This window comes from Acipenser ruthenus, chromosome 21 (genome assembly GCF_902713425.1).
Source record: "Acipenser ruthenus chromosome 21, fAciRut3.2 maternal haplotype, whole genome shotgun sequence".
NCBI lineage: Eukaryota > Metazoa > Chordata > Actinopteri > Acipenseriformes > Acipenseridae > Acipenser > Acipenser ruthenus.
In genome coordinates, this window is record NC_081209.1 from 24457407 (window position 1) to 24480047 (window position 22641).

A 22641-nucleotide genomic window follows, 5' to 3' on the forward strand; every position below is an offset into this window, starting at 1 on the left:
AAGCAGTAAGATTTCAAAAATAATGTATTATAATCCTATAAATTAACCCGACAAGTTCTAGAGTTGCAATGATTTATTACAGTTCCATTTCTGACCAACAATACTTTGCATTCATCATCATCAAAAGCAAAGGCACAGCGCTGTTTAATGATGGCACCCACAGTCTGTTTTACTGTTCGAGTTTTCCTTCTGCTCTCCCAGCTGTTGTGGCTCTTTCTTTTCTTTAAGTAACCTCTGCTCTTTGTTATACTGCTCATAGATTGGTTTGTACACATACACTCCCCCAGCAACTCCGATGAGAGTCACCAGTGCAATTTGAGAAAAGGATAGTCTTCCAAATATCATTTTTGCTGGTGAATCTGCAATCTTCTTTCAAAATCCTCACGTAGCCTCTCAGGGTGACACGCCCACTTCACCCCGTGATGATTAAAAGAAAGGTTGAAAGAAAAAGAAAAAAGTTGATGGTTTTACATCAAAGAAATAATTTTTCACTGCCGAATATTAACCAATTCCATTAAGTGTATGCATGCTTAAACAAAAGGTAGGCGTATGACAAACAAACGAGGACGTTACTGAGTCTAATAGTACAGTGACATATTGTACTGTGATTAGAACTTCATATATTCAAATTCTAACATAAACATATGTCCAAACACGACTCTTAGAATAAATATATCACAATCAATGGCGGTGTTGGAACACGCAGCGCTGCGTCCTTAGTCAAGTTCACTTGTCTCGTGTCATATTTACCAAGCAATAAGTCTAAATTACAAAGTACAGTACCTGCAGTGCTTTACCACAAAATGCCCACAGCAGTCTCTTACCAAGTCTACAATGTCATAACTTGAATAAGACTAGCGCTCTCCAGGCTGCATAAAAGTTAAGAAAGGTCATGATGCAAAACAACAAGCACGGTATACGGGAGTGGACAAACTAACAGTATGCAATGTCATTTCTACAACGCTTTATTTTTCAACCAAAAACAGCTGTTAAAAACTCAAAAATAACACATGCACACGAACAATTACCTGTCTGATTAAATGTAACCTCATAATAGATCTTGTTTTTCTATACTACTATACAATTCGTCAGTCGATTTACACATCTACAGTAATATCGTGCTAGGGAGGCGGGAACTTTATCGTGTCGTCACCACACATGTCTTTCCAAACACGGAAACGAAAAACCAAAAGCGCAATAATCTGAATAAAAGGACAGGTTTTGCTAAAGCTATGTAAGCACAGTATGTAGTGTATGAATCTGTTGCACATACAGCGTCATGGAGAGGACAAAAAAACGATGGCCTTTTAACAGAAAATCTGCATTTGCCGAGCCTGTCAAACTGCGGAAAAGAAAATCTAAACTATACAGCCAAGAGGATGAAAATTCAAAGTATGAGAAAGGTAACACAGTGTGCGCACATTGCATTTTTTATTGTAAGATGTCAGTGCCGTGCTACCAACACAGCGCATTATTTAAAATGACAGTATTTAAATAATATTACATAAAGGTGCGCCTGTAAATAATGTATCAAGCCAGAATAACTTGGAATGAAAGAACACACACTGGGTTTATATTCCTTCACAGAGTTTACACTCCAAATTTGCATGGCCATTTTTTACAGTTAACATGCCGAGTTAGCGTGCTTAGACTGTGCTCACGCATTTTCAACGCTTTACCATGGAATACCCCTGTTACCATACGCCACCATGCTTGCCTGATCTTTACCATTATTTTTCTAGCTCACAATGATGTAAATCAAAGTGAACATGTTGTTTCCAGAAGTACCACAATCGCCTCTTGTGCTGCAATTACCCAAAGCACAATGATTGGTTTGAAAGCAGTAACAGGACAGGGTGTTCAACTATCATCCACTATCTGCACGCCTGGGGTGGGGGTGATGTCATTGGAACAACCTGGTGTGGAAATCGTTGTTGCCAGTCAGATTGTTACAGACTGATAACAGCTAAGTAGATACCATCCAAGCACAGATTAATTTATTAATTTAAGAGTGCAGACAACACTCAGAGTCAACTTGAGCATTTTAAAGTAAAGCCCTTTTCTTAAGCCGGTATAACTTAGTTTCTTGAAACCCAGTGTTTGTCTTCTTTGGAACTTTACAGAGTAGCCAGTCACATGGTTAGAACACTACATGTAGAAGTAATACAGGGGTAAATCAAACTATAATTTACTGGTGCTGATCAGAATCACACATATAAATAGATGAGAAGTGCACTGTGTATTTAATTGAAGGTCTCGTTTTCTTTCTTAGGTTTTCTGGGAGTAAATCTCAGTTTTGTCCTGTTCACTGTCACGTTTCGTCTTGTTAACTGCTTTCTGGTCAAAACAAGCTTCGTTCCAGATGAATACTGGCAGTCTCTGGAAGTTGCCCATAACATGGTTTTTAAATATCCTTTCACATGCAAGTCCTTGCTGACATGACCGATGGAGTTTGCTTTGTGCCAATCAATTGGCCTGTTGGTAAAAGCAAGTGCAAGAAATCAGCAACCTGTTTTTACCACTTCTAAAAGTTTATGAAATATATATATCAAGATGTTATCACCGTGTTTGTGAAAATAACTAACTTAGAAGTCCACAAGTTGTTCTGAACTAAATGAAAGTACATCTTGAAAATTATAATCTTAGTTGTTTTATATGAATACTGTAAACATCAATGGCAAGGACATAACCCAGGTGAATTCATTCCTGTTTCAATTCCTTAATGGTTTCAAATATGGGTACTTAACCTGGGAGTGGACAGAAGGTATAAGGAGTTACTCTTATCCTCTCTTCTTTGCAAGTATTTATAAAATATTGCATCTTCTAAACAAAGACACTGTTGAGCTTCTGGTAAGATTTATTTTTTACTCCAAACCACTAAAAGCTAAAGTTAATTTAAGATGTAAATTCTGACTTTCTTTTAACTGAAGACACTGACTGTGCTTAGAGAAAATACATATTTGTTTGCTTTTCTTTGTATTTTGGTGGAAATAGATTTGGGGCCCTCGACTTGCCCAAGCACTTCTTGCAGCATTGTCCGATATAAAGCTGTACTCCTTGGTGAAACAACTGGAAAATGAAAATATTGCCAAGCTGGTGGTGAGAATGAATCTAAGCTTTTCTTTTTCAAATACAGTGCACTTTATTGAAGGGAATTCATTAATACCAGGAACAAAAGTGGAACATACACTCAACGGTCATTTTATTAGGACCCCCAATCTAATATTGGGTTTCTCACCCCAATGATGGTGCAGAGTCAACATACCACAGATCCCGCAAGATGCGCAACGGTGTCCTGCAGGATTGTGGCTCATTCCTGGAGCATTGCTCACAACAGGGCCCATTATCAATTGGGTAACATTTCACTTGTATTATTTCTGTCAGTTTCAGGAGAAGGCGGCATAATAGCCAAAGCCCCATAGCAGTCTTATTCTATGTTAAATGTTTTTTTGTTTGTTTGTTTTTCTCTCTCTTCTCTCTGCAGTACTTCAGTCAGCTATGTTCTTGGTTCACGTGGTACTGTTGTACAAGGACCTTAGTAAATACCATGGAGACAATTCTGACAACAGTTGCCCTCTACTATTACCCGTTTCAAGGTTCGAAGGCACAAAACAGGTCAAACAACTGTACTATATTCTATTTAATACTCTATAAAAATATATATATATGCAGTCCTACAATTCTGAAGTGTACAGTAATCCATTTTAATGAAAATAAACGTGTCATTTGATTAAAGTCCTTTATTTTTGAAAAATTAACAATATAACAATTGATCTTTAGCTCCAAATACCTGGCTCTGGTTGCTCTGGCAGTTGTTATGCGGCCAACTGCTGTTATCGTGTGGCTCCCTCTGGTGAGCTATCACTTCTGGCAAGAAGATACAAAGCTGAATCTCGTACTGCATCATGCCATGCCTGTCGGGTATGTATTCACTCAAGCATGCTTGATACTCACAAACAGATCTGCTTACAGTACAGACTCACTTATTGTTTCATAGCTTCCATTCAAAGGGGATCACAAGCGTACAGCGATCATACAACTCATGCATTTCGAAACATAATACACAAGTAGTCTAGTCTAGTATAGTAATAATCAACAGGGTGGAACATAATTATTTATCTGTTCTCTATAGAACAGTATTCCACAGGAGTTAAACACACCTGAAAAGAAACAGGGTAGGATTGTATTTCTTAATTTTACTAAAAATGTGCTTCTGCAATTGTGACTGCCAAGACTGATTTCACACTCGATGTTGTTCCAGTCCATCATTGTGGAAAGACAATTATATATTCGGATACCAAAGTAAACATGCAGCCAGTCTCATAACCAATGCCTCACTGTCCAACACCACAAACCAGCACAGGGCTTTGATTTTTATATAAATACATATAGGAGCGATTCCTTCCATGGGCTCCTAATATGAACAGTTCTGTTGTGTTATTCTTTTCCAGGTTATTGACTCTAGGGATTTCTACATTAGTTGACCGTGTATTTTCTGGCAAGGTAAATATCCATTTGTCAAGGTCGGCATAACTATAATGCTTTTTATCTTCCCTTCTGCATAGTACATAGACTTTCTTAAATCAATGTAGTTGTTTTTTTGTTTGTCTGTTCTCTTCTTAGTGGATCCTGGTTCAGCTGAACTTCCTAAAGATAAATGTTCTTCAGAACGTGGCAGTGTTGTATGGATCGCACCCATGGCACTGGTACCTGACTCAGGGCTTCCCTGTTGTTCTTGGGACACACCTACCGTTTTTCATTCATGGCAGCATGTTAGCACCGAAAAGATACAGGATATTACTTGCAGCAGTCATTTGGACAGTCTTGGTGTATAGGTATGTATTAAAACATTTTACTGACCAACACCAAACATTTTAAGTTTTGGGTTAGGGTTAGAAGTATATTTATATTCATTAAAAACAACCTAATGATTTCTATCAGTAAACATACTATTGAATTGTGATAGAACTAGGCCAAATTCACTCAGCATTTTGGGAGAGATTTATCAGGGTCCAAAACACAATTTTTGCCACTTTATGCAAAAGGAAAATAAAGTTGTTAATGTAGGCTAACTAGTACTAATAGTAATGTAGGGTCCTTCAAGTACTATGCAATTATGAGGACCCTCTGTATGTGCATGCACTGGTTATTTAACTTGGAAATGCCAACTGGTGATATTATGATTCAAGTTGCATATGCTAAATGTATTTCCAAGAGATTTTACTTTAAAATGTTCCTTCAGCTTGTTGTCCCATAAAGAGTTCCGGTTCATTTATCCAGTCCTGTCTTTCTGCATGGTCTTTTGTGGTGAGTGTAATACTTTGTTAACTTATCTGAGACAGAACGAGGTTTCTGGCATAACAAATCAAAATAAGGCCCTGTCTGCTCAATTGTGAACATTAATAATTCTACATCCCGGTGTCCTCAAATACAGGTCCCCTGCAGAGTTCCGCCCCCTGCTCCACAGGCCAGCACTGTACATCAAGGTCTATAGAAAGGTTATGCAAGCACAAGTCATTTTGGATTAACTGCCAGACTGCAAAACAACCTCCCCTTTCTAATAAAACTAGCTGTAAATTAGAACCTGTTATCAGCTGGTTCTAATGATTAAATCAAGGAGTCAATTGATCTATATTTTTTGGGATTCCCAAGTTACACACATAATTCTTTTACCCATTCCCCTGAGAGCGCTGACTATTATTCTTGGTTAAGAAAATCTGCACTGTGATCCAAGTTCCCAGATTGATTAAAGTATTTGTAGTATGAATTATGTGGCAAGCCAGTTTAAAAATGCATCTTTTATTTTAACCAAGGTTACTCTTTGGCAAGCCTGAAAACCTGGAAGAAGCCAGCTGTGTGTTTCTTGGTTTTATCAAACCTTCTACCAGCTCTATATACAGGACTTATTCACCAGCGAGGTACCCTGGATGTAATGAATCATATTCAACAGCTCTGTAAGGAAAGTAATTCCCCTACCAACACAGAGGTATCTGTGTTCTTCTTAATGCCTTGTCATTCCACTCCATTTTACAGGTAACTATTTTTAACCCAGCAACATGCCACACTGTTCTCATTCCAAATTGAGTTCATTCATTAAGATTTGCCTGAATCGGTTACGTTACTTGACAGTTTTTATTTGTCTACTGACATCCCTATGTGCTCAACTCTACAGCTTAATACTTATAAATGCTAAGTTTACTGTGGTTAAACTTACACGTGTTTTTAAAATGATTTACCATGCTTGCATGTGGTATTATTTTAGTGTATTTTACACCACTAACATACTATATTGCAGTAAAATTGTATAAGGGCTCATTCAATACCTTTGAAACTTGACACTTAGCAAGGAGATACAAATATGATTAAATCTATCTCTAGTATTCAGTTTTATTTACACACCACTTTTCAAATCATAATACTACTGGGGACAATAGTGTTTGTATAAAGTGTGAGAAATTGCCCCAACAAACTATGTAGACCCTGATGAAGGCTTTACAGCTGAAACGTTGGTTTCTTTCTCAATGCATTTTGAAAACTTTTAGGAGTACATTTGAGTATGCGGCTTCCCTTTTGATTTAAGCTTTGCTCCGGTGTCTGGCACCTCAGCTATGCTGCTTGGGTGTGCATCTACTCTTTGTTTTTCTGTTACTCAAATGTGAAATTATTTCCCTGAAATTAATCTGTTTGTGATTTTCTGTTTCAGCCATGTTCATTGTCCAATCACAATGCAGTTTCTACAGTGCCCACCAGATCTGACTGGTAATAAAAGTTACATTGATGAGGCCGAGATTTTCTTCTCAGACCCAGTGAGGTGGCTTGAGGCACATTTCCCCAATCAGACTGTATTGTCCACTCATCTGGTGTTTTTTGAGGTTTTAGAGAAGGTAACTTCTGCATACTGTAATGTGCAAAATTTTCAGCTCTCAAATAAGTGTATCCTTGGGATCATTTTCTGTATTTGTTGTTGTGTCTGTAAAGTTTCCATGGCACTAGGGATGGGGTAGTTAATAAAAGAAACATGTGATGAAATAGCATGTTTACAACATATTATACCAGTTATTTACCAGACCGTGAAATAGTTTGTTTGTTGGCATCATTAGTGTTTTGAATCAAACTTAACACAGCATAAAGTTTCCTCATTAAGGTCTACATTCTGTTTCTTGTTTGATTGTGGTTTTATTTGACTTCAGTCAAAACAAAAAACACTCATATAGAACGTAGGGAATATTTCCTGTAAAGGTCATTTGTATGCCGATCTTGTTAATTCGTAATGCTTAAAAATAATATGGATTTCAATAGAATTTTTATTTAGGGTCATATGAAATTACATCTCAGTTCCCACCCTTTAATGTTGTGTTACTTATTTTTCTTTTGCAGCAATAACATTTTGATTTGTTTGAACCATTTTATCATTTTCCATTATAGGAAATAAGCCCCTTCCTGGAAAGGAACAGCTACGTGAAAACCTCAGAGTTTTTTCACACTCACGTCCCTGAAGGCCGTGTTGGAAGAAACATATTCCTATATGAGAGACAAACTTAATAAAAATACTTCTTTTGAAAGGTGGGGAGTTTAACAAGCTATTTAATGGTACATACAGTGATCTGTGAAGGCTTTTGTGGACACGCCTGACAGGATATATATTTCAAGTTATATTTCAATGTTTTGAAGTGGATTTTATCATGTAAATAAACCATAATTTATTAGTATTATGTTTTGCTTTTGAACTTTTCAGAGTTTTGTTAATAGGCTGAGGCCCTTTTTCCTGCAACAGCACTACAGGTTCACATCCTCTGTGTTACAGGCAATAGGTCACCCCTGGATACTTAGGCTCATTCAGTGGGGCCCTATTCTCTGCAACACAAGTAGTGAATCTGAGTATGGCGTGAAAGCCAAACTTTATATGGCTGTAAATGGGTTGCTATTTTAGCAGAAGGCTTACTCCACCATTACAATTAATTAAAGAAACTTGCTCTACTTTCAGTAATGAACAAAGTATGTTCTTGTACACTGTAGAGTTATGTGGACTTAATCAATAGTAAAGACAGTGCTACCCAGGTAACCCAGTAAACCTACTTTTTTCTGTAAAGGGCAACTTCAGAGTCTCCATTACTGCAGCAGAACAAATACAGTACAAAACCCCTTCACCTCAATTTTTATTAGGTATCTCTGCACACATTTTCATAAGCATATGACTACATGGTAAAAGGACATGAATGAGCGTCAGTAAATTGTGGCTATACGGTTGGAATGCTACATTTATAATATCCATGTTAATGCTAATTTAAAAAAAAAAAAAAAAAAAAAAAAAAAAAAAATCACTTGACAAACTAGCTGTCATTACAGTTCAATATATGCAACATCATTCATTTTAACATACAGCAGCAAAGTACACTCAGTGCCAAAGCATGAATCCCAAGTTTCACAAGTTTAACATAATTATAGTGCAAGCCACTTAAGATGATTTTTACTGTATGTTCTCATGGGAAATTGCAAAGATTTTGACAAGTCAATTTTGGCTGGTTTCACAGACAGCGATTACACTAGGCTTGGACTACCTACTGTTACCTTAGACAGTCTAAAGTTATTGCTAAATCAGGTTCTGTGGAACCAGCCATACTTGACCAGATTCTATTTGAATCTGGTTGGTTTTGGAGTAAGTTATATTAACCAAACACATTCAGGAGAGAAAGAGAGATACTCAATGCCAATCATGGAAGTTAAGTAAAAATAACTTTGTACATGTAGGATGCACGTTTTACACAGAATAAATGGACGAGTGGAATAGTTTATCAGAAGAAACTGCAACAGCTAAAACACTGGGATCATTGAAGAAACAATTCCATACAGCTTGGGAGCCAGCTGTGCTAGCAAAAGAGAGACATGATGGGCTGAACAACCGTTTCTCATTCCCAACTTTATGTTCCTATTCAAGTGAAAATATGCTCCTACCAACATTCTTTTACATAGTAAAAGGGGAGGCTTCTAATTTGATCACATTAACCAACACACCTGTTAGCAGATAGTAAACAGGTGAGGCTTGCACTGTATCTTTTTAACTCCATAAACAAAACCTAGCAGCAACAAGCCAACTATAATTTCTCCCCAAAAAACTAGATCAATCAAATAAACCCCCCACACACACACAAACAAACAAAGCAGATGAACACGTTACATTAATACAAACAGATCAATTACACCAGTATAGAAACTTATTTTAGAAAATGCATGTTATGCACACAACTGCTTACACAGGGGAAACAAATCTAATTCAAAGCCTTTATTCTATTGCCAAGTACATTTAGCAATTCATACTGCACAAGAATCAGGTAATGTTAATTAGTTTTAAAATCAACATTTTCTGCGCTTTTTTTTTTTTTTTTCTGCATTAGAATTAAATATTGTCCAAAAAATCACAAGAACTAATATTTGGTGACAACATGCATGACATCCATTTCATTTTTAATATGAATTACAACTTAAATAAAAATCACTCAACATGTATTTATACACCATTTACTATAACCCATGCTTCTCAATATTTTGGATCGAAAGGCAGTGGACCCAGCTCTATTTTAACATTTGCTACATGTCTTCCAGTGGTACGCCCTGGCTTGTTCCATTTCCTTTCTTTCTGCAGGCGAGAAGGAGGCCGCTGGTCATGTTTGGGAGGTCTGTATTCTGCATTTATGAAACATGGCCCTTCAAAGGGTTTACTGAAATTGGTAAACAGAAATTGAAAGTAAATTTTCATCTCTTTTAAAGAATCCATTTATCTTCATAATGTTTTGTGCAGAGCATTCATTCATTCAATGTGCAGGCTCTACTGACTTTCTGACCTATTGTTAAAAACACAAGAGAAGAATATTGTACACCAAGTATTGTAAAATGCAATTGCTGAATAAGATATCATACTAATAATGAATGGGGTTTTAACCGAGGATAGAATTAAATTACCATTACTTAATTTTCATAATGATTCTTTTCAAACCCCTGTGTTTTTAAAGGCTGATTTCTGATTGTAGACCATTTTAGCTTTAGCTTGTAAAAAAAAAAAAAATCACAACCCAGCCCAACTTAAAACACTACATCTGAATCGTTACCAGTGTTATTTGAAACATAACATTAAAATTAGATTCAAATAGTAGGATCCTAAGAATTAATATAAATGTTTTTATACATTGAATTAAAACTTTAACAAATCTGTTTGTATTATTATACAATGTATTCGTTAGTACAGATTTAGAACTACTGTATGTGAATGTAGCAGGACAAAATTAAACATGTACTGTACTACCATATTCAATTAGTAGATTAGCTTAACTGAAACATCTTTAAATACTCACCTTGGGCCATACGGCTTTGAATAGGTCTCTCCAAAGAAGTGTTTGTATACATATTCATCCAGATCATCAAACACTTCATCATTACCTTCTTGGTACTCTTCCATGTCCTCTAGATAATCCTCAACACCACTGACAAAGTCAGTGAATAGCATCTGGTCATGTATAAAGACACCATTGTGGAAGAACCTATTCATAAAATTCTGTAACTCTCTCCAGTGGTGGAAATGGTCTACCTCCTGCTTCAAGTAGCTCTGCATTAGTTGATTGAATTCCTCTGCTTTAATGGGATTCAGAGCTTTGTTGAATAAACTCATGGACTCCTGGTTTGCACAATCAAATACACTGGAGCATCCCTTTGGACTCCTGTATTGTGAATATTGTTGTTCTTCATCATTCTCCTGATAGTTGTCTGTTGTGGATGTTCTTGGGTGTGTATGAATTGGTCTTTGTTGTTTGAACTGCCAGGATGTTTTGATTTTGTCAGCATCGTGGTCTCTAGGATCACCTATGCGCTGCTGCTGGTCATGTTGGGCAGACTTTGCATCTTTTCTTTCCTGATATCTCCTTTCGTGCATCTTCCTGTCACGGTTTTTGTTAAACATGCGTGTGGCCGAGTCCTTGAAGTGCCTGAACGTGGATTTCACCGAATCAGAGAATTTTTTCAAATTCTCTTTAACAGCTTCTTTTGCTTTTTTTATCTGCTCTTTATGGTGATGCACAAACTCCTTTGTGGAGTTTTTCACAGCATCAAACTTGTCCTTAACAGAAGCAAACACACCATCCTTGGATTTCTTCGATTTAGGCATTTCCTCTTTACCTTTTTCTTCCTTGGTTTCGACATACAACCTTTCCCACAGATCAGAGCGCTGCTGCTCAAAACTCAGTTTCTTTTCCAGCTCTGCCAACCTTGTCTGCAACTCCTCTGTCTCTGGGTCAGTTTCCCCTGTATTTTCTGAAGTCTGGCTCAGTTGGTCTAGGTGCTCTTTAAGCTTGTCGGTCACTCTTCGTTCCTTGTCCAGCTCTCTCCTGAGCATCTGAGCTTCTGCCATCAGGGTTTCCTTCTGGATCAGGAAGCTGCGGATCCGCTGAGTCTCCTCCTCCAGATGATCCTTGAGTTTTTGATTCTCTGTAATGATGGACTCAGTGCCGGCCCCCTTCTCCTCTAAACTCCTCATCTGTGCCCTGAGGTTTCTCAGTTCTTCCTGCAATGAGGACAGAGACTCTTCTTCCCGTTCCAGAGAATTTTTCAAATTCTGGTTCTCCAAGAAAAGGGTTTTCTGCTGAGAGTCAATGGAACTCCTTTCTTCCATGGTTTGTTTTAATTCTTCTGCAAGATATTCTTTCTGGGACTAGTTAAAATTGGCAAGGGGAGTAATAAATATATACAAAACTAATTAGACACATGGAGCATGCTCTAGATAAGCAATTTCTGTACTTTTTAATTAACCGCTACTAAAGCCTTACTATTCTTAACGTATTTGAAAAATGTTGCTTAGTTTGCCCTGGTTATGACTTCACAAAGAAACAAACAAACAAATTCACAATTATGGATCCATGCTATGGGGAATTTTGTTGCAGCCTTATATGCATTATAAATGGTTTTCACAGTAAAAAGAATCAAATGTTTGAGTACTAGATTTTTTTTCCCTGAATCTGTTTACTTCCAATTGTAATACGTTCTATAAACATGGTCATACTATTTATCATTTATTTAGCTGATGTCTTCCAGAGAGCCACCAACCCATGAAAACTCAAACGCTTCAGGATAGAACTTCTATGAAGTTTTACCTGTAGCTCAGCTTGTTTCATTCTGAGCTTCTGGTTCTCTTTTGTTATTTTATCCATTATCCCTGTCAGGGACAGCACCAGGTCTCGTTTTTCATCTAGGTCTTCTGACAGCTGCTTAACAATTTCCTAGATATGTGGAAACAGCAGCACTAAGTGAGCAAAATATTGCCTCAATACATTCCCCAACTACCATGTATTATATTGCACATGGAAATTATATATTAAACCAAGTAGTTAACAAGGTGCATTACAAACAGCTTGGTTGCTTGCAATTCAAAACCAAAAAAGGGGTTATATTTTGCCTCAGAATTATTTTTTTCCTTTTTTTTTGATAAGAAAATTTTCATTTAAATGTATACTCATGTTCATGGAGACAAAATCCATGGTTTAGTTTATAGTAAAATACATGTTTAATAAATTCCTGGAACTAATTATAATGCTTTTGCTATCACCATAGTAAGAAAATACTTTTGCAAATGTATTCTGCAATACAGTGCATGGTCTTTCAATTAAGTTTCATTCTACAATTAATCTTTAGCACTAATCTACCAATTAGACAGTTTAGCTGACAAAGGATTATTTTAACAACCAAGCTGTACCAATCCAATCCCATTCATTAAAACCTTGTTATTTACAGTAATTACCAAAATTACAGAAAAATGCATTTTTAGAAACAAGCTGAAACAAAGTTCACCCAGGATGACATAACACACAGTAATGCAAAATGGAACAAACAGTGGACTATAATAATGCACTATTAGACAAATTAGTTAAAACTAAAAACTCTTTAAAGCTGTCTCCAATGTAATTCCACCTTCCCTTTATTGCTGAAGTACCTACCTTGCTTTCTGCAATGGCATCCTGCTCTTTCTGGCACTGATTCAGATCACCCTTCACATCGTTCAATTCATGTTCACGGATTTTCTCAACTATCTTGTGCCTTTCTTGAATCTGCACTGTACCTTAAAGCAAAAATGTCATTATTATAATATTCAATGTAATAATGTAAAATGTATATACATGCACCCACAGCTTTTAACTGACTGATGCATGTTATTTAAAGTTTAATGTCCAACACACTTTTACATATTAGCAAGTATAAGATCATGCCATTGATTTTTCTGCCTTTACATAACATTAACACTTATTGCATCTGAAATCTCAAGAAGTTTATTTCAAAACAGGAGACACATATAGAAAGGGCATGTATAGAAAAAAACTGCAGTGACTCCAAACATATCCGTTGACCTTTACTGAAAGCCAGGGGTACTGCAAGTTTAAAATTCTGTAAGAACCAAAAGACATACATTTCGTTATGGTGAGGGGTGGGGGGGTTCAGTTGACACTCAGTAGCACTGATCACATAAGGTTGTGTGTAAAAACTGGAATACTAACATCCACCATGCAAACACACTAAATTCCTCAAATCCACCCAAAAGAATGTTTAGCATGAAAGCAACTGGTGAAGTACCATGCAGTTACAGATAATGCCATTGTTAAATTCATACTGGTTGAATCGTGCCTGCCAAATATCATGCAAGGTCTGCTCGTTAAAATAGCAAAAGGGTCGTCTCACAGCTGAAATAATGTGTTCAGATTCTCAGCCTTTCAGCTTGTAAAGAGAGCATAGTAAAATGGATATCACAAACTCAAAATATTGTTTATTCACTCCCATCACACACACAGCTTTAAAATACTACTAGAAGCATTAGATCAGCATACAATATATAATCTGGAGCACAAAAGCCACTAATATCTTCACTCTAACTGCATCAAAATACATGGTGTCAAAATCTTTATGTTCACGCAGAAATAAATTGGCCTACAGTTTAATGTTAGATGTGGATTATTAGCATACTCATTAACCATCAAAGCACCCTTATGATGAATACGTTGTACTCACAGATCCATACCTTCAAATCTACCTGTAAAAGCAAAAGAATACTAAGCTAAAAACTAAAAATGTATGACTAAAAGAAATGTACCCAATAGAATATGCAGCCTACCAAACAATAATTGTTTTGGTTTCTTATTAACTACTCCATGGATTTGATCCTGCTTACTTGTGCACTGTGGTACAGTACAGTATGTAAAACCATAGTAGAAGTCAACTAACAAAAAAAAAAAAAGTGAACAAAGACGACGCTCCTAAAAAAAGCAAAATGGTTTAGACATAAAAGTGAAACTTGTGAACGTCAGAATCCAGCCCCTAAATAACTTACCATAGAAATGCCCCAATCCCATGCTAATGGCAATAACCAGTGCCAGTAAGACGCACTTGTTGAGGGTGCTGCTGACTTGGCCCCGTCTCCGGGGTGCCTGCTGCTCCGGCTCTCCCGGCCGCTCCACAGCTGGAACCTCCTCAGCCTCAGAAGTTGAAGCGGTTGCTTTTCTCATGCGCCGTTTTCGCACAGCAGGACTGGAGTGTTCACTTGCCTCATCACTGCTAGAATCAAATGCCTTAGACTCGGAAGGAAGGACTAGGAAGGAGGAGAGGGAGGGGGATACATTAATAAATAAATGGCATTATATTTACATACACACCGTTAATTAATTAATCACTCATTGTTTTCCCAAGAGAACAAATAGATCAGGGGCAATGCATATCTCAATCCAAAGTACTTTACCCTTCACCCAATTTAGAAAACCATTAAGGCGGCCTCGGCTGAATAAAAAGATAACAAGTACAGCCATAACATAAAACTGGATTCTTTTGTATTTTGAGGCTTGCAAAATATTAGGTTGTTTATATTAAATTTAAAATAACTGAGTATATATTAATACTATACGAACAATTTACTTAAAATGAATACACAAATAGCTAACACATACATTACAAAATACTATAAGCCAAAAAACATGTTAGATCTCATGAATTGAACCAAAGTAGTAACCCATGTAACTTCCTGCTCCTCATGACATTCTTTCAATTTATGTTAGTCCATAGTTTAACAGACTATACACACACAAAATGTAAAGCAATGCTACTTTTGGTTTCAATTGTTTCTGTTTTGTGTTCAAGAGATTTAAGTAGGAAACCGCAACTACCTCAGAAAAGTGTTTGTGGGTCATATGCCTTCTAGCTGTAACATTTTAGTCTGCTGCAATATAAAACAGGGTAATAGACATATCAGGTGAGTTAAGTAACTGAGAGGCTCAGAGTGAGAATTTTCCCCCTCACCGAGATCTCCGACAAAACCTGCCCTGAGTGCTCTGAGCTGCTCAGGGGGCGCGGGACTAAGCATGCCGTTAAGTGGGTTCTTTCACTGAACGGCTCACTAACTTAACACACACACTGCGTTCATGATTCAAAAATTAAACTGTAAATAAAGTCTTGATTTTATCTAAATAATAAAAAAAACTTAAAATCCAAAAGATTTTTTAAAAGTTATAAGCTGGGATATAAAACGGATGTATGATGCATGCTTGATACTTACGAGGTTCAGGAGCACTGAACGTGTATTGACTGCTGGAAGAGGAGCCGAGGTCTTCGTTGCTCTCAGGCTCCTGCACAGCACTCTCCCTTTCCTCCCAGACACCAAGCTCCTCTACCTGCGGAGGCTCGAGAGTCACAATGTCAGAATGGTCACTTGAAGACCCGAACACAACCTGCTCATCCAGTACCTTCTCTTCTGCTATCTGGGAAGGCAGGGAGAAAAGGGTTGAACATATATAAACAACCCATACAGTTAATCTCCACTGAGAAACAGAGATGTAATTTAAGTAACTAGATAAACACAAATCATTTGTTTCATTTAAATATTTGGACAGCTGAACAGAATGAAACCTACATTAAGGCTTTAATAAAACTGCTTACATCAGGCTGCTCTTCTAAAGTCTCTTCTGTTTGGGTGGCTTCAAGAGTGGACTCTCCACTGCACTCTGCTACAAAACAATTAAGTTTAATATGAAGCTTTATCCTAACATATTTGAAGTATTAAGTGGACCGGCTCAAAACTGTACCCAAAAGACACTATTCTTGGGAAGAACCCTTCTAAAAGTTTCCCACAGTAAAAGCCCAGCGTAAGTGTAATAAAGCACAGTGAAAGCATGGTAAAGCATAGTTAAGCATTGTAAGGAAGAGGTGTATAGTAAAGAATGTTCCCCCTCATTATGGTAAATCCATAGTATAACCATGGGAAAAGCACGGTAAAACTGCAAAAATACCATGGTAAACATGTTAAAGGGAACTGAGCTTATAAAGTACTGCTATCCACTGATAAGTGATGCACCAATTTAAACTTACAAAATATATCCGAGGTATAGTTTGTGGTTTCACCGTTGACTGGTACAGCACGAGAGCAAGAATGTGTTGCGCAGTGACCCATATACATTTACTTTATTAAAGCTGCAATCATTTCCTGAATGATCTACAATGGTAATTACATCTGGAAGAATTGCATTAAACACAGTCCATTGAATGTAAGCGGGTGCAATATTCAGTGTTGTTATTGCATATTTAAGGACGACAACTAGAAAAGTTACAACTGATAGATCATAGTACCGTACCTACCTCCTTGTTCCAATGCAAGCTGGTCATCTTCCAGAATCATGGGCACCTCTGTGGGATCAGGAATACTGTCAGCTCCACCATTTTCAGGACCAAGAGTTTCAATATCAGAGCCCTCAAGAATAAAAAAGAACAGATGTCAAATTGAATTCAAATTTTTATTCAGTCTAAAATTAATCTGAAAAAAACAAATGCGCTGGATGGTCAATTTTTAGGTCTAAAACATTTCTCCTGCAAGCATAGAATACACAATGTAAACTATGGATAGGAATATGATGTTACTGCCTGCTCATCTCATAAAAACACACAGTACAGTTTAATCAAAAATAACTAATGAATACAGATCTGGATAATTAGCACACACAGATTTTTTTTTTTACATATTTGTTTAACACTTAAATAACATTGTAACCTACTAAAATCTGTTGCTAAACTTTTAAAAATGTATTACTTTATAAAAGTTGAAACAAAACTGATTTGTACCCTGCAATGAATGAATAAGGAACTGATCCAGAAATAGCATGTAAATAAATGGCAGCCAGGATATTTGAATCAAGCTACTGATGCAAATGTTGAAAGCTACTTCATATATATCTTTACTAATCTGACCTTAAGCCATAAAACTCGTTTTCCAGTGTGTTCAAACCACCTCAGCAATCCCCTCCAATAGAAATAGAGTGTTCAATAGCTGTTTGACAAGATCACACACCTTCTCATCCAGCAATGATAGAATGCAGCATTATTAAAACTAAAGGTAAAAATAGATGTCTCGCTGCATTTAGATAATAAGAGCAAACAAACTCGGCTGGCAGGCCAGTTAATCAATCAGCAAGGCAGTTATGTTTGCTACGTCAGGTGTTAAGTCAAATGCATCATCATGGCCACTTAAGCACAAGGTTTTACTTATTGTATGTATTTATTTTAAACTGTAAAATAAATACAGTACATCCTCGCTATGACAAACCTGTTGGGGTCCAAGCCTTTTGTTCATTATATTGAGGGGGTTGTTACATCGAAAGGACAATCAAAATGAACAAACTGTTGGAGTAAGTTAATGAGATTGTGAATAAAAGTAGAATTACATGTACCTGTTCGTTTCATGTACGCAGTATTCTGCCTTTGCTTTATCCTATTCGTTAAAGAATTAAAACGCTGTACAAATAGCAAAAATCCCAAATTCAAAATCAATCTGATATGAATCGTTTCAAAGTGCACCGAATCTTAATCCAACATGCAAGAATCCCAAACTGATCTTTTATTCCAAATCAACCCGACATGAAAGGTTTGACATGAAAATGATCTGATTCTCAAGTTTTTTGTTGATGTTTTCTCTTTAATCAATTTTGCTTTGCCACACAGTTGTTTAACAAGCCAAATGTGCTTTTGAACAACCTATATTCATGACAGAGATATGCCTGTGTTACTCCTTTTTTCAAACAATCAATAGTTTCCAGCTTTGTTGCAACATAAAATGATAGGCACAGTTATACAGCACGCGCTTTTTATTAAACAAAAGAATTGACATCCCCTGCGTACAGACCATGATATTGACAGTGTGTGTTTACAGGATTTTTTATTTTTTATTTATTTTTTTATTTGGGGTCCAGGTGCCAGGTTCGTTATAACGAAGGGCATTATAGCGAGGGTGTACTGTACATATATCCTACTGCACCTTAAATAGATACAATAAGTAAAACTACCAGCATATCACATTCTGCAGAATGTAACTTTTGTTTTAGAAGTGAACTGTGGAAACAGGAAAGAGAGAAGTGAATGCTATTAAAGTGCCTGTTGCACATTAGCAGAAAAAGAATCGTGGATCATTTGACTAATAAAAACTTTATAAAAACAGCTTTCACCATCTACTTTTACATTCAGGTAATAAAGCCTAGAACTCAGAAATCAGAATCCTTAAACAACTTCTGGCTAATAATTCAAACATTGACATAGCTGCTTGCAATAGATTTCTATAGAAATACCTCATTGCTTATGATGGTCCATCCACAAGATGACTCGGTGTCGCTTGAATTTGCAGACATATTTCATACAGCTATAAATAAAATAAAGATGCACTTAATCAAAATATTATTAACTTGACTTGTGTAAACTTCAAAACCATAACCAGACCTTTCTGAACACGGATTTACTGGTGGAATGACTCATTCTCATTGAATGACATATTCCAAGTCAAGCTAAGAATGCCTGATGAAACAAAAGGAAAGCCCATCGATAGACCAATAGCATACTTGCACATCATCCATATAAAAAAAAAAAAAGTATAGATAGATATGCACCAACATGATGCAAGCTGAGGAAACAGCCTAGGTACCAGCCTAAGGCCACTCATGACACTCAAGACCAATATGAACAATGGACTCTTTATCTAAGCTGTTGTTTCTGTAGCTATAGTAAATACTGTAACCAAGTTGTGGTAAACAGGGGGTCAATGAATTAAGTGGACCTTAACAGCATAATGAAACTGTTTTTTTGTTGTTGTTTTTTACTTTCCATAACTACATCATTGATGTTACCCTAATCCTGCATACAGTATGTTCTTTATTCAATTGTTAAACTAGCATGATTCGTTTAATTGTATATAGTCATCTGGACTTTCAGTGCATAAGATTCAACTGAAATACTCCAAGCACACGAGTCGTGTGGTTTTATTTCATAAACCCTGCAGATTTTTTCTTTGGGTTTTTGTAACAGTGATGGCAAATGGCTGACTATACTGAATGGAAGAATATTCCCAACAGGTTATAGTTGCACGTAATTATTAATTCCGCACAATGACTAGTCTGCGGTCCCCCTAGGGAGTTATCATTTGAGTAATGCGCATTTTAAGATAACGTGGGAGTGTAAAATCTCAAGGTCACTTCAGTTAAATTGAGCAAATTAAACTACGACTATATATTTAGCACAGCAGTGGCATGATACGATATGTAGACCACACTACTGGCTATAGGTGGATATAGGCCTAAAATACAGTGCCCACTTATCAAATCATGTACTTCTGGTGACCTATATAAACCGTGTAACTTACTGACATGGACAAGACACATGTTTCTCTACTGCTGTTTTACATTTCCCACATTACACTGTATGCTTGCTCAGTGAGCAGAGAAACAAATTATAATTAAGATATTTACATACAAACTGCAAAACTCAATATACGAATATATGTGGCCAAAAAGGGATTTAAAAAAAGTGGTTATTTTAAAAATACAGTACTAGCTAGTCTATTTCTAGTTTCCACTATGTCGTTTGTGACTACATAACACCAGAATTTTCCGACTTCCTGCACTCTCGTTTTCATTTCGAAACTGGCAGAGCCCAGAAACGCTCAACATAGAATCGGATAATGATTTTGAACGTGAAAATTTCACATATTGCAAACGGCCATTATTACCACCGTCAGGACTTGAGTTAGTCAGCGTCCAAGTAGTCATGTGCCGCTGAGGCCATTTGCATTAATTTGCAAACAAACGAACATTTAAAAAAACAAAAACAGAAATAGACTCAATTCTTGCACTGCTACTGTAGATGCAGTGAGATAATCGGTTCCAATAGTCTGAACGTCACTATCCTTTTGGCCTGTAATTCAAACAGCTAAATTAAAACATAATACTGACTGAACTGACAAACTCGTATTAGCGCTTCACCAATCTAAAAAAAATCTGAAAAAAATTCCAAAAACGAAACTAGACTGTTGTGCAAACCTTTTTTAAAAAAAGGCAGAATATATATTGCATCATCATCATAACAAAACAAAGAACCATAACAGCATAAAATAAAAGTACATTGCAATATGTAATATACTGTTGGTGTTTTTACCTGTGACGTTCTTGAAAATACAAATGAAAAATTAAATAGCTGATAAATATGTAAACACAGAGTTAGCTCCCCGCCTCAGCCAGCTTTGCAGCTTCGTGTTGTTTTGGTCGCAATACGCCTTACATCATCATCAACACAACGCCCCCCTGTCTCACGCTGCGCGCAAAGGGTTGTGGAATATATAGAGCGCTGTACTGAACGGCACGTAAAAGCATACTGTCCACGTGATCGTTGCTATGGCGAAGACACCACAACAAAACAATTTCAATGTCGATTTAAAGTTAGTGAGATTCGTGATCGTACACATTAATCTTATTAATAAAATTGGAGCAACAATACAAGAAGATAAATCAGGTACAGTGATGTGTATATTACATTTTAGAAGTAATTTTTAATCATTTTAACGATAACGTATAGTTTTGCTGAGAACTGAAATATTTGGATTCTGGCTGTCTCTGCGAGAAAAACGAAGCAATCCGCAGAAACCACAGCATTTCATGTACGCATTTTAAGTAGTTGATTGAACCTATATCTGCTCAAAGCTTGAACTGTGGCAAATAATGTCTTGGAAATGTCCTGTTCAGCTGCCACAAGCTTTAGCGATATTAAGGTACTGTGAGGCAAGCTAATTTCAGTATGACAAACTGTGACACAATAACGTTACAATGATACAAGGAAATTAAGCGTGCATAACATGGCGGCCTGACACACAGGAGCTAAATAAAGGGTGGAACAAATTGTGCACAAATACGGCATCTACAGGTTAGTTGGACATTTCATATCATACACAACGTAAACCACTTCATTTTGACGAATCAAACTGAGAAACTGTACTGTCCCATGTTATTCTGTGTTGTCAATATGAATTTTTATTTATTTATTTATTTATTTTTTCAGCTGGAAGAAGTGCTTATTAACAGCGACATTTGAAGCAAGGAAGAAAGGAATTTGAACCCAGGAGCATTTTCTGATTCAGACAACAAAATGTCCAACACTGTGAGATCAGCAGCTAGCGCTGGACCTAAAGACTTAAGTACCTGTACAAATCCTGGTAACCCTGTGTTTTCATGTATGATAAAACCTGCTACGCTTCCAAACAATTCTGGGTGCTGTCCTAGACCACAAAATCCACTTTATAAAACTACATCAAGTAATTATGGATACATGGCTCCAGCATTTGAAACAGCGCCTTGTGCTTACCATCCAATGTCACAGACATTTTCTGAGCATCTTAGAAATTGTGGGATGTATCGCAATCAATCTTTGAATACAGTCGTAGACAAAAGCAGAGTTTATGACTGCCCATACCTGCAGAACACTCTTTGATTTGTTCCAAACTGTAATAACATCGTTTCTCTTGTGCTTCTTTTATTTGTCTTTCTAATTCAGTGTTTTACTTTAAAGGAGTACATTAATAATAATAAAAAAAAAAATGTTTCATGTTCTGAAACACTAATATTGGGATTCAAATGATTTCTGCTGCTATATTTTACAGCATGGTAACAGACATGTTTTTTTGCTGAAGTAACACAAGTGAATAACTTATATTAATATATGTACGATTCATATGTGGATTGTAAAAATTGTTTAATTGATATGTAACTGTTAATATGCCACTTTTCATGTACAATTTATATGCAAATACTTTGCTTTGGAAACAATTAAAAAAAAAAATATATATATATATATATATATATATAGATATAGATATATATATATATCTATATATATATATATATATATATATATATATATATATATTGTATGTGTTTTCTCTTAACAATTTCAAGTGGGTTCTTTATGACAAAGTGTGGTCATTTTTTAGAGTTTATTTTTGCTGTATACACTTTTTTATATTAATGTGGTGATGAGATCTCATGAATGTTATCTATGACATAGTAGGAGTTAAAGTTATGGGCTTAGTGATTTTAAATATTTACAGTTTTAATAATACATTCCAAAGCATGCACATCATATGTTTCAGAGCTGTCCCACAAAGACTATTGTTTTAAGATGCATTAAAAATAGTTATTATTGTTACAATAATGGTTTTGTAATATGTAACCTTACATGTTTTAAAATCAACTAACAAAAAACAAGTATTATATTTAAAAAAAATAACAATTGCTCACACACATGTTTATTGCCTTTATTGGTTCATCA

At 36.3% G+C, this 22641-nt stretch overlaps 2 protein-coding genes and 1 non-coding gene across 9 annotated transcripts; 1 reads left to right on the forward strand and 2 right to left on the reverse strand.

Annotated features, from left to right (window-relative positions):
- Positions 1-55: 55 nt before the first annotated feature.
- LOC117427645 (uncharacterized) lies at positions 56-1055 on the reverse strand. Its single transcript, XR_009308047.1, has 2 exons — positions 784-1055; positions 56-410 (listed from the first exon to the last, which is right to left on the reverse strand). It is a non-coding gene; the product is annotated as an uncharacterized LOC117427645 (transcript).
- An 81-nt stretch (positions 1056-1136) lies between these two features.
- Positions 1137-7709, forward strand: LOC117428146 (GPI mannosyltransferase 3). The gene is made up of 12 exons (XM_058995172.1): positions 1137-1403; positions 2273-2406; positions 2731-2850; positions 2995-3099; positions 3485-3615; positions 3781-3921; positions 4452-4503; positions 4624-4835; positions 5243-5307; positions 5814-6033; positions 6704-6884; positions 7426-7709. The coding sequence occupies exons 1-12, from the start codon at positions 1280-1282 to the stop codon at positions 7540-7542; spliced, it is 1602 nt and encodes a 533-aa protein (XP_058851155.1). The 5' UTR covers positions 1137-1279; the 3' UTR covers positions 7543-7709.
- A 574-nt stretch (positions 7710-8283) lies between these two features.
- LOC117428145 (cell cycle progression protein 1) lies at positions 8284-20641 on the reverse strand. Of its 7 annotated transcripts, none has more exons than XM_058995168.1 (10): positions 20479-20641; positions 18624-18694; positions 16648-16759; positions 15952-16016; positions 15572-15773; positions 14357-14614; positions 12975-13096; positions 12135-12260; positions 10347-11695; positions 8284-9716 (listed from the first exon to the last, which is right to left on the reverse strand). In XM_058995168.1, exons 2-10 carry the CDS (start codon positions 18681-18683, stop codon positions 9536-9538), a joined length of 2475 nt encoding a protein of 824 aa, XP_058851151.1. In that variant the 5' UTR covers positions 18684-18694; positions 20479-20641; the 3' UTR covers positions 8284-9535. The 7 variants fall into 7 exon arrangements, with proteins under 7 accessions (XP_058851151.1, XP_033902715.3, XP_033902714.3 ...); XM_034046824.3 differs by having other exon boundaries at positions 12975-13090; positions 15952-16019; XM_034046823.3 differs by having other exon boundaries at positions 15952-16019.
- Positions 20642-22641: the final 2000 nt, after the last annotated feature.